The sequence below is a fragment of the Lutjanus erythropterus genome, chromosome 10 (genome assembly GCF_056507025.1).
Source record: "Lutjanus erythropterus isolate fLutEry1 chromosome 10, fLutEry1.hap2, whole genome shotgun sequence".
NCBI lineage: Eukaryota > Metazoa > Chordata > Actinopteri > Lutjaniformes > Lutjanidae > Lutjanus > Lutjanus erythropterus.
In genome coordinates this window covers 12697018-12713685 of record NC_139326.1, presented here as the reverse complement: position 1 = coordinate 12713685, position 16668 = coordinate 12697018, and the positions used below count along the sequence as shown (strand labels likewise).

The 16668-nt window shown below is 39.0% G+C and overlaps 1 protein-coding gene across 2 annotated transcripts in view; it reads right to left on the bottom strand.

Annotated features, from left to right (window-relative positions):
* Nucleotides 1-16668, bottom strand: part of LOC146320112 (spermatid perinuclear RNA-binding protein-like) — a 90698-nt gene that overhangs the window by 42062 nt on the left and 31968 nt on the right. For both annotated transcript variants that reach the window (XM_084728231.1, XM_084728232.1), the window contains exons 2-5: nt 13117-13234; nt 7274-7500; nt 5245-5410; nt 12-159 (exon numbers count right to left, since the gene is read on the bottom strand). In XM_084728231.1, coding sequence (XP_084584357.1) covers nt 12-159; nt 5245-5410; nt 7274-7500; nt 13117-13119 — 544 coding nt within the window. In that variant the 5' untranslated portion in view covers nt 13120-13234. The remainder of the gene's footprint in view (nt 1-11; nt 160-5244; nt 5411-7273; nt 7501-13116; nt 13235-16668) is intronic.

Below are 16668 nucleotides of genomic sequence, written 5' to 3'. Positions count from 1 at the left end.
TTGGGACATACCTTCTTCTGTGGTGCTCTGTGGTTCCTCTCTCATGGCTAAGGAGGAGAGGGTGATCTTCAGCATGAGTTGGGGGTCTTTGGTGTTGCAGACCCGGATGGCTGCCTCAGGCACGCATGACTGCACCTCGTATTTGTCCTCCGTCATTGTCTGCAAGGCAGGGCTGCACGATTAATTAAAAATCGAATATCACAGTGGTAACATTGACTCCTGTTGTTTATAAAGAACCAGGTGCTGCAGTACTACTTTGTTGGAGGATTTGTTTAAGGCATGCTCTCTGAACAAGGTCTTGGAGTGTGCAGAATCACTACATTACATGTATAACACTTCTGTAAATCAATTCTCAAGTTTGCAGAATATTTCCCTACACTGAGGGGCATTTGGGAGTGTTGCATAAAGCCTCTTACAAGTGTTTGTACCAAGGCTTTTCACAGTACTTACTGCCATATATACACAGCACGTGTGCATTTCAGCTACCGTGATTATGCTTCACATCATCTTAAACAGCATCGTTGTCAGTGTTGGCTCACTTCTCCAAAATGGACAATAAAGAGAATACAAAAAGGCAAAGAAAGCCAATCTCTGGAGAAAATGAGAATGTTGTTATCCTCAAAGAATAAAGGAAGCTAAAGCACATAATCCAAAGTAAATTCAACCCAGCCATAACAAATATGCACAAGCATATTTGTCAGTGTTAATGCGAGAAATCTTGCTGTGAAAAAAACAGTAGATGAAGTAATGAAGAAATATGTAAATATTACTATGACAGCAAGAAGGGAGAAACACCGACAGGACAACGACTGTTAATATATGAGACAGTTGAAGTTGCTGGTGCAAACTGATGCTCAAATCTATACTGTCTAACAAGTTACTAACATTGCTCATAGTGTGCCAGAAAAATGAGGCTTGGTATTTTCTCCTCTTCCTCTTCAATCACGATAAACTCAGCTACTGTACCACAATTTATTTCACTGTTAAGGGTAGCTGGTAGCTTTTAGCAATGCATCAGTCAATGCATAAAAGTCGGTTGAACACCCTTTAAGAAATGCTTACGGTAATTTTAAACAGATAATTTTTTCTAGGGAAAATGAAAATTTAAGGTCAACCTTGGCCAAGTGGTTCTATGCAACTGGCCTTTATTTGAAGCAGGCTTATAGTCAGACCTGTAACATTTCAGTATCACATCTAACACGTCTGAATTTTGTCAGACTGACATAAAGGCTGCAGCTGAACAACAGAAAATGTGCAGAGAGGCATTAAAAGCAGATCTCGTCCACCTGATTAAGGTCACTGTCATAATTTTACTTAGTAGACACTGTCTAAGATCATTATTTAAAGTTTCACATGAGCATCATAGCTCTTTTTGGAAATGTCCTGACGTATTTAAATACAGCCACTAGGAAAAATGTTGTTAAAAAAAAAAAGTAACCTGTGCAGACAGAATGACAGAAAGCATCACTTTAACACATAGATGAAGTCATCAATGTTACATATTTCATGTTTGCAAAGGGCGTCTAGAGACAGGCCTTTTTTCTTAATGTTGCTCATTTTAAAAGGTATATTTCATCATATTTTAGTTAAAAACCTGCCTGTTCCTGACCCTCTTTAAGTTATTGGTTGTTTGATGCTGTTTGTCATTGATGTAAACTCAGTACTTGCTTGATGTTTACTTGCTTTCTTGATAAATTCAGGATAATGTGTATTTCCACAGCACTAACTCCACTAGTATCCTCTCAGTCACTCACTATTCTGTTGCTCTGGGTTTATTTACGATTTCTACTGCTGGTTTTTGTTTGCTGTTAAATTACCGACAATGAAACACTTCCTGTACATGTGTTTCATGATAAAAGCCTTCCAGGCGTTCAAAGAATAATCCCTCCCTTTCATGGTGAAATTTTAATATGAGTGTTGGGTTCAGTATCTTAAAGTTATAATACTTGAAATTTTCATAAAATCAAGCCCCATTTTACTCCCCCCATAGTACTGATGGAATTCTATTATTCAGATACTGACTTTTATTTGTGACTTTACTGGATTCGCACATATTAATGATATTTGGGTGCTGAGATGACTAAAGTAGGAATAAATACATAATTTGACTTGAAAACATTTTTTGTCAATACCAAACAGGCCTATTGAAGCAACAAAAGTCACAAATAGCTGTGTTTACATGCAGCTTTTCTCCACATTTCATTCACAGTTTCTACTCCTGTTGTTTTTGCGAGCAAATTCCCAGCACGCCAAACTATCTTGTTTTTCCTCAAGATTTGTGTTACCTCCAGTGGCATGTTTTCAAGTGCATTCTCTCTATCTCGTCTCTGTGAGAAATGACCCCATCCATCACCCCCTCTGCCTGTCAATCTCTCCCAGTTTGGCCCAGGAAATGAGAGCTTCAAATGGTTTCCTCCATTGATGATGAAGCACGCACGACAGCTATGTCAGGTAATTAACTGAGATGGGGGCACAGGAAGCACAGTTAGGCTCTGTATGACGGCACTGCTTTGTTAGCAAGCAGATGCTTGGGGGAAGGGGGGGCTAGACTACGTGGAAACCCAACTGAAGGGTAGAGATCTTTTGATAGAATTATTTGTACAGCTCTTTGGCTCAGAATTTGGGATGTTAAAAACACACAAAACTCTCAAGGTTGCTGGGATGCGTAATTTCCAATTGAAACAGTGAGTCAGTGCTGTAAAGAGACAAGTTCCCAGTGGTCAGAAGTTGGGGTGTGAAGATTATGCTGCATCTCACGGAGGCAGAGTGGCAGAGATAAATCAAGCATATCCTCAGTAGCACAGGCCACTTCCTTTTCATATCATATCCACCTCAAGTCATATCCTGTGCATCCCCCTTTCCCATTGAATAAAAAATAATCCTTTCATCTGGTTTACGAATAAAAAAAACATTTTCTCCCTGAGAAATGATTTATTTAGCCCTAAAACATCTCTGTAATACATGATTATTCTGGAGACAGGAGAGTGTTTTGATCCATTCAGGCTTAAACTTTTCTTTACTGGTTTGTGCTGTTAATAATTTAAACTTGTTCTCTTGTCACACAACTCTGGGTTAGAGGGTGACTTCATGACTATCTTTATTGAAGTGATATTTTTTAATTATAGTGTGTTGAAATATTAATAAAACAGGATGTTTGCGGTTGTTTTGTTGGGGATAAAATAGCAGTAAATCAGTGGTATTTTTGCAGTGGTTATCATTTCATTACTAAGGCTAATTAAGCTAATGCTAGGAGACCTGACTGCTTGTGATAATCATGAGTGTCATTTCAAGAGTGCACTCTTTACTCTGTAACCGCTGGTGTTCTGGAGTAATGGCAGCTGTTAATGACAAAATGCAGGGACAAGGACACAGACTTTAGACACTTGCTGATATGGAGGTGGCTCAATATTCAAAATTCACTTGAGAGGATAATTGTGTGACTCCAGTCCATGTCATGGTGTGTCATTAGTATTCAGCTGGTAGGAGCCAATGTGTTTACATATATCACTTCTCCCCGTGTGGTCACATACTTTCATCATCTCTCCTGCTCATTTTGTTCAGACACACATAAGTTAAAGGTTTAATCTTGTTAGTGTCCTTTCACATTCTTATAAAACTAAATATTCTTAAAACAATTCTGAGTGTCAACTAGCTCTTATTGCTCAAAATATGTTTAAACTGAATAATATTTATTTTTAACCATGTTTGACAAACCTGCAAGCCAATAAGCAACATTTTTTTTTAAACGGTTCTGTTTTAAAAATAAACATTTGGCTGTGTACCATCCTGTTTAGCCATACAGTCAGACAGACCCCAGTGAGAAAACATGCCTGAGTTAATTCTGATATCTGTGTATTTTAGGTTGAAAGCATAAAACGTGCATTTCAAATGAATAAGATGTTTATACTTTGACATAAAATCATGACAAAAGGAGACATTCAGTATGTTGCTGCCATTAGACTGTATGTATGTGATGCAGGGGGTTTCTATCAGTAAGTTCTGGTAAACATTGTGATTGGGGCTATCATGCCATATTATCCTGTGAATATCTGAAGGAATATATTTTGTACCGATTCCAAAACATCTATTTACTCTCATTTTACAGGGAATGCAAAAGCATAGTATATCACTACAATGTGTAAAAACGTAGTGTTGTTCTGTTGTCCAACAATGTAATCTAATCTCAAAGGCTCATTTGTCATTTGTTTCCCATCTCACCCATCACTAATGAAAACACACCCACATATTCCAGCTGACAGAGGATGATTTTGTTTAATGCTTTACAGGTTTCTTTTACCCTCTGGTATTTCTAACTGCATGTAAAAATACACAGAGGCAACACTGATCGGTATGAGTCAAATTATGTTTGTTAGTGTCTGCACTCCTTTATGACCAAATTAAATGTCTCAATGTATATAATGCTACACTCTGAATGTTTTATACTGTTTACAATATGAACTCTATGTATTCAAAATAAATAATGTACAATGTAATATACTGTCACAGCTTTGCAAAGTCTGTACTATTTGTATTATTGGCAACACTTAATTTGAAGGAGTGTGCATAAGACTTGTTTATTATTCAGTCATTTGAGTCATTCATAATGCATAGTTTAAATTGTTTTAGATGTCTTATGTCTTATTACTTTATTATCAAACTTTGCTTAGCTTTATGTTATAACAATACATTATGCTGTCATATGTAGTTGGTTTTGACTTTATAAATGTGTCGTGAATAATTCCTTTGACCTCAACTACAGTGGTACCATTTGGAGATGTCATAAAAATGTCATTATGAGGCTTGTCATAGCAAAGACATCTCAAACTATGTCAACTTTGAATTTAAAAACTACATAACTGACTGAACGACAGAAAATAACAGTCTTTGCCATTCATAAAGACTCCTTCAGGTACGTGACAGGTGTTAAGACATGGTTATGACAGTCTTATACACACCCCTTCAAATTCAGCGTCCCCGATTATTATTAGTATCGTCAAGACGTGCTCCACTTTGGGGTGTCAGCATGTCTTTTCTCCAATGTCACCAGATAAACTCTTTTATCATGCACACAAAGAACTTTTCCTTGTTCTCTGTGGACAAGTGTTTCCACTGAAGCCTGGATTACAAAGATGCTTTTTTTAAAAGCCTCCCCACCCCAAGGTTGTTTCCTCAGCTGTGCTTTCATGGCTCATTTTGGATGCACCGTGCTCAACACTGCAGTGCTGGAGGTGTGGCTGAGTGTACCTGGATCTGCAGGGGGAGGTTGGCGCTGATGGTGTACAGCAGCAGTTTGGTGGGTTTCTCCCGGCACATCAGCACCAGTTCCAGGTCCATGTCCCCTTTGATCAGCAGGCCTTTGGCCACGAGACCGACACGTGTCACCCCGCACAGCACCGGTGTGCCGTCCGGCCTGAGGGCAGGTGGATGACAGCCAGCGTCAGTCTCTCACAGCCATACAGAGGTGGTAACACACAAATATAACCTGAAAATGGGTTCTCAGCTCTTACTGCAGTTAAGAGTATTTCAAAATGTAACCCTTCTATTTTCACTATTTCACAATCATTAAATGACAGATTAGTTTGGATTTTTTTTCAAGTCAGTCTTGATACAAGATTATTGGCTACTGCAGTAATTTCTTCTCTACTGAGATTTCTTCCCAATACACATACAATGTAAGAAAAAGATGACAAAAACACATTTTAATGTTTGGCTGAACCTAATTCTGTGCTTCAGTGATGTGAACTACACTCAGTTGAAATCAACAGAGTCTCTTCATCCTGGTGGTCATGTGAAGGTTAAGAGTTCATGTTCTCAGGAAGAAACCCACATGTGACCACCTGGAGGTATTTTTCAGCTGCATAACAGCAAGGAAACTCCACAAAAACACACATAGGAAGTTTGGTATCAAAAGGACTATAAGTTTGGGAGACGTACCCGCTAACTGAAACTGCTGTTAGTGATCTAACAAAGTAAAGGTAATATATCCTTGTTGTCCATCCGGCTGCTATTGTAGCAGGACATGATTCCACCTTAAAGGGTTGGTTCACCCAAATTATTAAGAAGATATTTTCACTCTTTTACCTATAGTAGCACTCCACTCAATACAATGGAGGTATATTGAATTTCTCTTGTGGTGCTCTAAGTATTATTATACATTTTATATGTGTAAGTAACTAAGAAAATCTACTCAAGTACTTAATCGCAAATTTGAGGCACTGTACTGTGAGTACAATTGGCATGTCTATACCACTGCATCTTATGCAGGAAATATTTTATTTTGACACCCTATTTGTACTAAAGCACCCAAGTAATTCTTCCACCTCTGGATAAAACACCGACCTCACTGTCAGCAGTTGTCACTACTTTCTAGAGAAGTAGAGTTAGACTCGTGAAGCCTGGGGACAGTGTGTTCTGTCGACAAAGAGGATATTCCTGGGACAGTAAGTTGCTGTTTGCTCATTTTTCACTGCTTTGTGCATTACAAACAAAATTGTTTTCCCCTCCACCGTTGTTCAGTCAGTGCCTGTGATCCACGGGTACAGTCTGTGCTGTCAAGAGTTTTGGCCTGCTCATGGATGTCTTTGCTGACCCTCGAGGACACGGGCAGAGACAAAATGCCCCTTGTGGACCATCATACGCAAATGGATGCTCGAAATATAGTTTGATCTTAAGGGAATATATTTGTTTGTAGTCTTGGTAAACTGACCCTTTATTTGAGCTAGCTCTTAAGACATTCTGGATATGAATTCAACTTATCTAAAGACATAACACTTGATGCATTCCTACATAACAAAATAATCTACTTTTCTTTTTCTGTCCTGGTTGTTTTATTTGTATGAAATCTGCTGGGCACTGTATCTCCATATACAGTAGATGCTTTGTTAACACAGAACCTGTGTGTGGATGTTCAGGCCACGAGCCAAATGTTGAGAATTTATGACTGTTTGTTGAGCTTGTTTAATCATCCAATCATCACACGTATCCGCCCGATGAAGATTTACAGCAGAACACATTTTTTATGGGAGAAAAGATCTGGCACTGTGCTGAGGAAACGGCTGAAGGTACAAAAATACACTGGAACAGGCAATAAATTTTCTTCATCTTATGCTCTGAAAACACACCCATTTAGCAGCCTGATGTAACACAACTGTGTGTATGAAAATATAGTAGTATGATGAAAGCAGGGGTGTTCTCAGGACAGAACAGGGTTAAATCATCACAGGAAAAACATTTCAACACCCCTTACAACACAAACTCACACAGCAGGACATACTTTGTTTCAGCAGCATCTCTCTCTGTATTGTCCCCAGCCTCATTATTGGTGGAAGTCTTCCCTGAGGATTTGCTGAGGTCATCCATCCAATCAGAGACTTTCTTGAGGGCTCCCTCCACGGTGGACACCAGTGTCTGGACGGCCTCCAGTTCCTCCGGTGTCGGATAGATGCTGGCATGCTTGGCCATGACATGGCGGTCATCGTTTGCGAACGATCGGAACGACCTCTGGGTTCAGGTGAGAGGAAAGAGAGACATAATCATTTTTATTTTAGACATGTTTTCATTTCAGCTGATGCTCAAATACACTATGAATCATACAGAGTGAGCATGTGGACATTCGAGGACATTCAGAGAAGACACATGTACACTGATGGACTTAAATGGGACTCTGTAGGAATCTAACCTGTGGCCTTTACAACGTATGACCTTTGAGATGGTCTATTTGCTTAATCGTTACCATTAATCAGCATAAATATCATGTTGTATCATGAATGTTGTTGATCGTTAAATGGTCAGTGAGCAAATACTGACTTAAATGAAAAGAGCCTCCTGTTTTTTATGTTGAAATGCCTAAAAACCTAATTTCAAATTAAGTATTTCTTTACAACATCAAATATTTTGGCACTAAAACTAGCTCATAAGTCTATGAGAAGTTACATGTAGGTCAGAGGACTCCTAAGTCTGTAAGAATTGCTCACAGTCAGTCACATGTTGAAGTCTATTTTATCACCTGCCTACCTGATGTCATAGCTGCTACAAATGTCTTATGTTTAAAATGCTATTTCTACAACCACATTAGCATTTCCAGATCATTTTCAGAGAGACCTCTAACCGCACTGAAACACCTAAACAATGGCAAAGGGGCTAAATTTCTTATCTGGCACATTTTATTTTATTTTATGCTCTTGGTTGAAAAACATCAAATCATAATTCTGTGGTCCTGATGTTGCCTGAATAAAATCAACATAAATACAGGTTAAAGACACTGCACAACTTCACAGCCCCTGTGCTGGGCAGGCTCAAATCAATGTTTTGCAAATGCTTGATTTTACCCGTACACACTAAGATAGCATTTTAAGATGTATGCACTCCAGAGGTTGTTTTGGAAAAACGTATTATTATAGGGCGAGAAAAACTGCTTTGGTGTGAATGGAGGATCAAACTAAAGAGAAAATTACATGTTTTTAAACTCAGCCAGGTCATGGAGGATATATACTCTAGCATATTTTTTGGCCTGGAACTGTTCCACTGTTTCATGCTTTGGGCCCCTTAGTTCCAGTGAAGGGAAACCTTAATGCTACAGCACAATATTTTAGACAACAGTGTTTATGTCTTTATGTCAGCAGCTTATGTTTGTCCTGGTCTTGTTTTGCCTCTGTGCAGAAAGCCAGCTACATAAAGGTAGGTTCTTTGGAAACATGTTTAACAATTGATGAGATCTTTTGTCGTCCACATACTTTTGGCCACATAGTTAGCGTTCTAATTTCCTACATATGCATGATTATCTATTTTTCAATGGATATTTCACATACATTCAGCTGATTTTTTTCCCCCATTTTGTCTGCTTTAAAGCAGCACGTTCAGTGACCATGACTTTAAGGTCATCAATACTGAACGACTGGAGGACTGGTTTTATCATCATCTAACACCATCATCAAAGTACAGCTCGCTCTGCGTGATCACAGAGAAACTAATCTCGGTTTGTTGACAGTTAACTTCCTGGAGGAAGCAGATGGAATCCAGAACAAAATAGATTTCTTTGAATGTGAATACGCTGCTTTTAAAATCAACGCCTGGTGTTGTTTTCCTCAACATCCTCCTCAGACGTTCTGGTGCAAACGCAGGAGCATGTTTTCGGTGTCAGAAACGCTCGTCACAGTCTGTACGATGACAGCAACACCTGAAGCGACCTGCGCTGCTGCCAATCTCTACGTGGCCTAGATACAGCGTACCGTTACTTAACATTAACATTTATGACATGTACTTAGGGATACAGCCCCTCTCTCTGAGGGGAGAGGAAGAAAAAAAACGGCTGATGTGCAAAATTAGCTCGCTGCCCGTTTTTACAAGCCTGAGTGCGTGCGTCCGTCCGTCCGCCGGCCGAGCATCACGACAGGCTTTCAGTCCAAGGTCAAACTGCTATCTCTCTCAATCATCTCTTCCTCTTCAACTCCAATTCTCTCTTTCCCCCTTTTCTCCTCTCCTCCATCTCTCCCCGCCTGCAGCGCGTAAGCACACCCTCATTACGGTGAGTTATTTATGATGGTGCTTTAATAATTCATGGCCACAAGTCTCTGGGGCTTGTGCTGGAGTTGCGAGGGTCATTCATCACGACCTAGCTAATCTCTCGCTGAACTGCCGGGGGCATTCGAGGCTGTGTAGCGGCAAGTGTGGGCAGCGTCAACAACCATAACACAGAAACGTACACACAAACATTAACAAGATCTAAATGAAAGATTAAGACTTTCACTGCCTCAGCGCTGATTCTGGATCCCAGCCCGACCCGGCACCAGGCCGCTTTTCCTTTTATTTGTTACCTACAAGACAGCTGGGAGTTCAGGCTCACACCGCAATTAGAGGATAATGACATTCACTGCTTTAATTAATTGCATTGCTGAGTTTGTCAGTGAATGCCATTTACTTAAATCTGACACAGACGTCAGAAATGATTCCTTTAACATTTTGTTTTCCGCGTCAGATCACTGGAGAGGACGACGTCTGACACATACAGGTTTTCATGGTGTGAAAGCAGCCTTGTTTAGATTATATGTTAAGGTTACTGAGCATCTGTGAGGGCAACAGATAAACAGCACACATAAAGAGATTATTGAATCATTCTATGTGTCCATGAAAAAATGTTGTACATTATGAGAGAGGATACTATTTGATAAAATTCCAAAATATTCACTTCTGAGTCCATCCAGGATTCTGCACACCTTCTTTTGGGATTACTGCAGCCTAAATGCTTGATTTTACAGCAGCTTTTCTAAAAAAAAACAAAACAAAACAAAACTGTGATGTGTGTTGCAATGTAATGACAGCCGGGCCAAGTGAAAATTGCAAAAAAAGAAAAAAAGATTTTTTGGGGGGTGGGGGTTGGTTTGGTACAATTTCTTAAAAATCGAAGGCAACTTTTTCCAGTGAGAATAAAACTGCACTCTGTCCTGAATAACATTACCAAACACAATACGCCTTATTTGTAAATGAAAAAAAAAACCTTCTTCACGGTCATCTTTCTGGAGCTCAAACTCAGCCCAAATAACAAACGAAAAAAAAAAAAGAATTCTAAAATATTAAAGTGCACAGAGCATTGATAATGTCAATAACAATGACAAACCTTGTTTTCTTTTCAGTAAGCATGACAAAATAAAAAATAGAAATCCAAAAAAAAAAAAAAAAATAATTAAAAGACTGAGTCACTTTATTCAGACGTGTGCCATTTGTGTGAGGGAGTGCTATGATTGGTGGAATTTATGGTAGGTTACACAACTTTGCAAAAAAAAAAAAGAAATTTGCAGCAATTGGACAAAATTTTAAGGTTGTGCAGAAATTTGCATTACTTGTTGTGACTGCAACACTGCAATTTCCTGCAGGGACTGACTTGTTGTCTGCCAAGAAAGGTAAAATATTTTTTTCTATCCAAAAAAGGCTCCAGATACAGTTTTTCTCCTTTTTGATGGATGTAGGTATGTCCTGGACAGTGCCACCTCTGAAGGTTTTTTGGACGTGTCTATCCCATTTCATCTGCTTATGTATATATTAAGTTGTATCCTTTGTATACGTGTGAAAAAATAAATAATATCATAATATTTGATGATACTTTTCAGAAGATTATGTAAAAGCTCTCAACATTCACTAAATATTCAACATTTTTCCAAATGACTTTTAAATGAATTATTCTGCTTCCACTTTTGCTCTGGTTTTCACTCATGAGATGTCCCCACTGCTGAAAAGGACTTTTCAGTGGGTTAGAACTACTTTTTTCACTTGTTTGTCAAACACACAGTTTCTTACATGACAATATTTTAATAATGACAACATCCAATTAATCTGACTAATCTTGGTCAGAAGCCCAGCAACATTTTTAATATTAAGAACAACTTTATTGTGAGATATTCATCAAGGCCATCATAAAACACATTAACATGGTAACACATCAGTGTGTTGTATGATGATTGTGGTGAAGGCTACGAGCTGAAACATCAAAATAAAGTTTTATTTGTGTCTGAAGTTTTGACCTCCTCAAACTTTTCCTGTCTCCCTGCACTTTAGAAGTCAGATAGACCAATTATTGGACAACTGATTTATCTGGCTAATCATCTGGCACGTTGAGATAATCAGCATCAGCAGATGTCTGCACTCCCAAGGCTGATAGTCAAAAAATGTCTACAGACACATCTGCAAGCAGCATCATCAGTGTGGCTGCTGTGCAATGATGTTAACGCTCCCTCTTGTGAGCTTTGAGAAAGTAGTCAACTCTCACGCATCCTGCTGTAAACGTTTGTCTAAGTTTCCTCAGTCACCCTTGTCTTCTCTAAATGTTAACAAATTTCTCCCAACCAAAATAAAAGCAAATCTGAAACATTTACAGGCTAGTGTTAAATATTTATTATCTTACAATATATAGAATAAAGCAGTTGAATGTTGCTTCTGATATACTGTTCCCTGCTCTCCCTTTAATACCAGTCACGTTCTGAAAGCTGCAGCATAAAATAATGTTCCGTTTTCATTAAATAACAATTCCATTTAAATCATCTTGTCTCTGCGTATGATAACCATGTATATTAAATTATAATGTGCATAATGTAATTATACTAGACATTTCTTTTTTCTGATAATGTCATTATATATCAGCCATCAGCCTCCGCGCTCTCTAAGCCAGCCACTGAAAAACCCATATCAGTCGAGTAGGTGAAATATCTAATCTGCTTTTGGTCTTTGTTGATTGAAAGTCCAGAACCTGAGGCTAAGAAACAAATACAGTTACCCATCAGACATTAAACAACCTGAGGAAAGTTACTGTCCTTATTGATCATGGTAACATTCCAAAATCGCATTTTTACATATTGGCTTCAGTGTTTGTAAAAGTCACAGTTCTCATACCATGACAACTACGGTGTAATGTTCACACAGTGGACTTTTAGGATTCATCAAATTCAAAGACAACTTTGAGACTAAATGATGCAGGCCATGTTGCTGTAGGCATCACTCTACCTGTTTTGAAACAGTCTCCCTCAGCTGAAAACCCGACAGAAGCTTTAAATCAAACTTGGTTGGGATATTTTCAGACCTTGTGTCTGTTGCCAAAACTTCTCATTCAAATTCTTAGGCAATTGTCTTTGTTGTGATGAACTGGGACCCAATACTAAAAAAAAAAGGTGCTTCAGCGCACGGCTTGTTATCCTGCTGCTTGAAACAGTCCAATATGACAACAATTCATTGTTTTGTTTGACAAAAAAAAACCAAACTCTAAAGCTGCCGGTGCACTCCAACCTCCATCATCCTGGGCGGGTACCCAAACAAAAGCGATGGCTTTAAAAAGAAACAACCGCCAAAACAACATTTTCAGCGGTTAAGAGAACACCATCACCAGCAAACTATGAATCATTTTATGCTACTCATTCAGGTGTATTTCTACCTCTTCCTAGGAACTTACTTGTTGTGTCTACTTCCACTAAGGTTGTTTATCTGATGTGATCAGTGAATGATCAGGGTATATGGGTGGATACGGGCATTCAACAGCCGGCTGGCAACATATCAAATATAACTTAGTTTGGTGTCTATTAATGGGCAAAAATACACACAACATAAACAAAGTGTAGACATGCACAGGATTCTCACCATGTCCAGGCAGTGGGGGGGTCGTGGGAGGGGTCTAGGTGAGGACCAGGGTCCTGTCACTCGGCCTCTTCATGCAGTCAAACTTCTCTCAGCTGTTAGTCTCTCAGTCAGAGTCTCACTGTAGAAAGAAAAAAAAAAACAACTCAGGGGAAAAAAAGGTAAACTCCAACTTTCAGAAAATTTGTAACCTTGCATTTCTCAACAAACATACACATATGTACATTTGTTCCCTTGGTGACTTTAATCTTTGTATTTGTACTATTTGTTGCGTATAATGTGGGTGATCCAGGATTTAAAGCTTATTCTAAGCTGCTCTGAATAAACATCAGCTAAATGCTAAAAACGTGGGGCTGCATTATCAAGGCTAAAATGATAATCCCAAATGTCAGATTTACAACCATTGTGCTTCATATTTCACAACTATTAATCATGAACATTTTTCTGTCTACATTTTCACTCAACATCAGTAAAACTAAAGTGGATGCAAAACGCTTGAAATACTATATTTTGGCTCAGATGGGCTTCATCAGAGAGAAGCTGCTAACGAGGTTCCGGCTCACAACTGGAGCTCTAGTTCATCCTACAGGTGTTAGATGTCAGGGCTCTGTGCAGGCCAGTCAAGTTCTACCACACCAAACCGGGAAAACCATTTCTTTATGGAGTTGGCTTTGTACCCAGGGACACACGACATGTTGGGACAGGAAAGGGACTGCAACTCCAAACTGCTGAACATAAAGTGTAAAATATAATATTATCTTAATATCATTGTGTGTTGTAGAACCATTAAGATTTACCTTCAATGGAATTATGGAGCCCTGTCCAAATCATAAAATAAAACCCCCAGACCAGAATTATGAAGAATACATTAAATTAATGAATCCATTAGTTCTGAAACATTTACTCAAAAACCTATGAAAGATTTGCTCTTTTAATATCAAATTAAATATCTTTGGACTTTGATATTCTGATGAAAGAAGCAATTTTAAGACCTCACCTTGGGCTCTGGGGACCTGTGATTTTGACATTTTGCAGACTAAAGAATTAAACAAATGATCAATAATTACGTACAGATTAATCAGCAACAAAAATAATCATTATTTGCAGCTTTATCCACTGTTTGTTATCTACAGGCTCAGACTTTTCAACAGCTGGATCAAAATAAATGCAGCAGAACTAGATAGATCATCTGTTTGTATTCTGGCGCCTACTTTTCCCACAATGCAACATGACATTTTTAAGCTGAAGAATCAGGTTATGCTAGTAGTAGCTAATGTGTTGTGTGGTCTGGTCAGCTCTTCCACACCCCAAGATTTTTTTCAGTTTCAAACTTGCAGTCTTAGACTCAGCTGACAGTGAGGAGTGACATCAGATCTGACACAGCTCCCTCTGAAGTCAGCTTTGGACTTCCCAAGGACCAGAAAGAGACTAGTGTGTGGATTTCCCCTTTGATCATGAATCGGTTAAACAGCTGTAATAACTCCAAACGTCATTATTGTTTTCATATTCAGTTTGTTCACCCAACAAAAGTAATCCTGATGATCTTAGAACACCAATTTGAAACTGTCTGTCACATCTGACCAAAATTTTCCAAAATACAATATTCAACAGTTTATGCAGGGTTAATTTTGGGGTCATTTACAAATCATCTGACCCCTGATTTATTTATACTCAGTAAACTTTCCCTTTGCTGCTCGTATTAATGTGGCTCCATAACCATGTGTCACATCAGTGTAAGTCATTCAGACATATTTATCTGACAACTGTTCATGTTCTTCTGTGATAAGTTTCACTGAACAGATGCTTTATGTTTAATGTGGGACAGTTCAAAAACTTGCTGCTTAAACTGATTAAAAATAAACCAGTCTTTAAACAATACACTATTTGAAAAAACACTTTGATTCTGACGCTGCTGTGAAATTGTTTGAACATTATCTGACCACAGACTTATACACACTAACACATTAATTAAATTACGCAGCATATATTCTCACTATATTTAATACATTAGATGAAGCTGCTTTGCCCACGCGGTCAGATGCTAATGAGATGTGAGCCTGAGCCTGTGGTGTAACCATGTGGTGGTGGAGGAGGAGAGAGCCAGCAGCGCTGCTGTGTACCGTCCCGGGGGAACCTGTGGGGTCGAGCTGAGCGTCAATTAGATTCTCCGTCACCTTGACCTTGTTTTCAATGACGGAGCAGAGCAGGCTGGCTGACGGTGGTCACTGCTACGGTTCTGCCTTTATTCGCTGCAAGTCTTATCTGTGCTGTTTGCAGAATCGTTTTAACCATCCAGTAAGATAAACACGGGGAGCAAATGTTTGAAGAGAAATATCAGGAAAAGGATGTTGATCAATACGGAACAACAATTACTGGGCCGGCTGTAGAGATTTTTTTGCCTTTCAGAGCCCCACGTTCCCACTCCTGCCCTGTTTTGGAACAAAAACTCCCCAAACAGCGGAACTTCAAAGCATTTACAACTGCTCAATAATGGAGGACGTTGCTACGTGTGAGAGACCAGGAACACAACACATGAATGCTAACAAGCCTTTTTCTGACACTGAAAACGAAGGGAGAGAAAAGGCAGAGCTGTGTTTCTGCCACAGTATTCAGTTTGATGATACATCACGTCTTCACGCCACATCTTTGCTGTATCTCTGCTTTAATCTGGTTCACATGTCTGATGAGAAGATGTGACTTAACTGAGGCTTAATGACAAGCTGCAGACAGGAAGAGAACGGAGAGATGAAGGTGGGGGGGTTGCAACTACTTTGTGTGATGACCCTTATAGATTATTTTACTTGCACACAAATGTAAGTGACAAGTTTAGATACAAAATAGTTCAGAAATTCAAAATTCAGACCTTGCACTCGTTGCTATCAGATTAGATATAGATTAGATAATACATTAATCCAGAAATATTCCTCAGGATATTCCACAGGAGATCCTATAAAACATGCAACAAGCTGAAAATGCAATCAGTGAAATATCACTGGTGCTATGATAAATAAAGAAATGTCAGCATTTCAAAATTTAGTTCAGCAAAAAAATCACCAAAACAGCACTGCCTGAGATGTGTGTGACTGAGTTGCACCAAGATTAAAACTTCTAATATGGAAAATGAGCAAAATTCAAAAGCCTGTCATCCATGTAATGATTTTCATTTTAATGAATATTCATTCAATCCTCACGTTGCGTATAAATCCGTACTTCTGCACAGCATGCCAACTAAAGACTGACCAGGGGCCAGTGTGCCTGCACAGGTCCAAAGGTGAGCCGCAGATTTCATGCTAACTGGGAACCTGGGCTGAAATTTTACAATTTCATGTGTTTTAGATTTTTATTCTCCGGAAAGTTGAGTCTCATTCACAGGCTGTCAAACACCAACATTCTGGGTTGGCAACTCAGGTCAAGGCACCAACCCAAATCCCATGTATTTCACTACCTGCATATGAGACTCAACAATCAACTGTTTTTCTTCACCATCGCTTATAGCAGCTTTAAACAGGAAGAAGACATGTGAGTCCATGTAGGGAGGGGTAGGGGTGCTGCTAG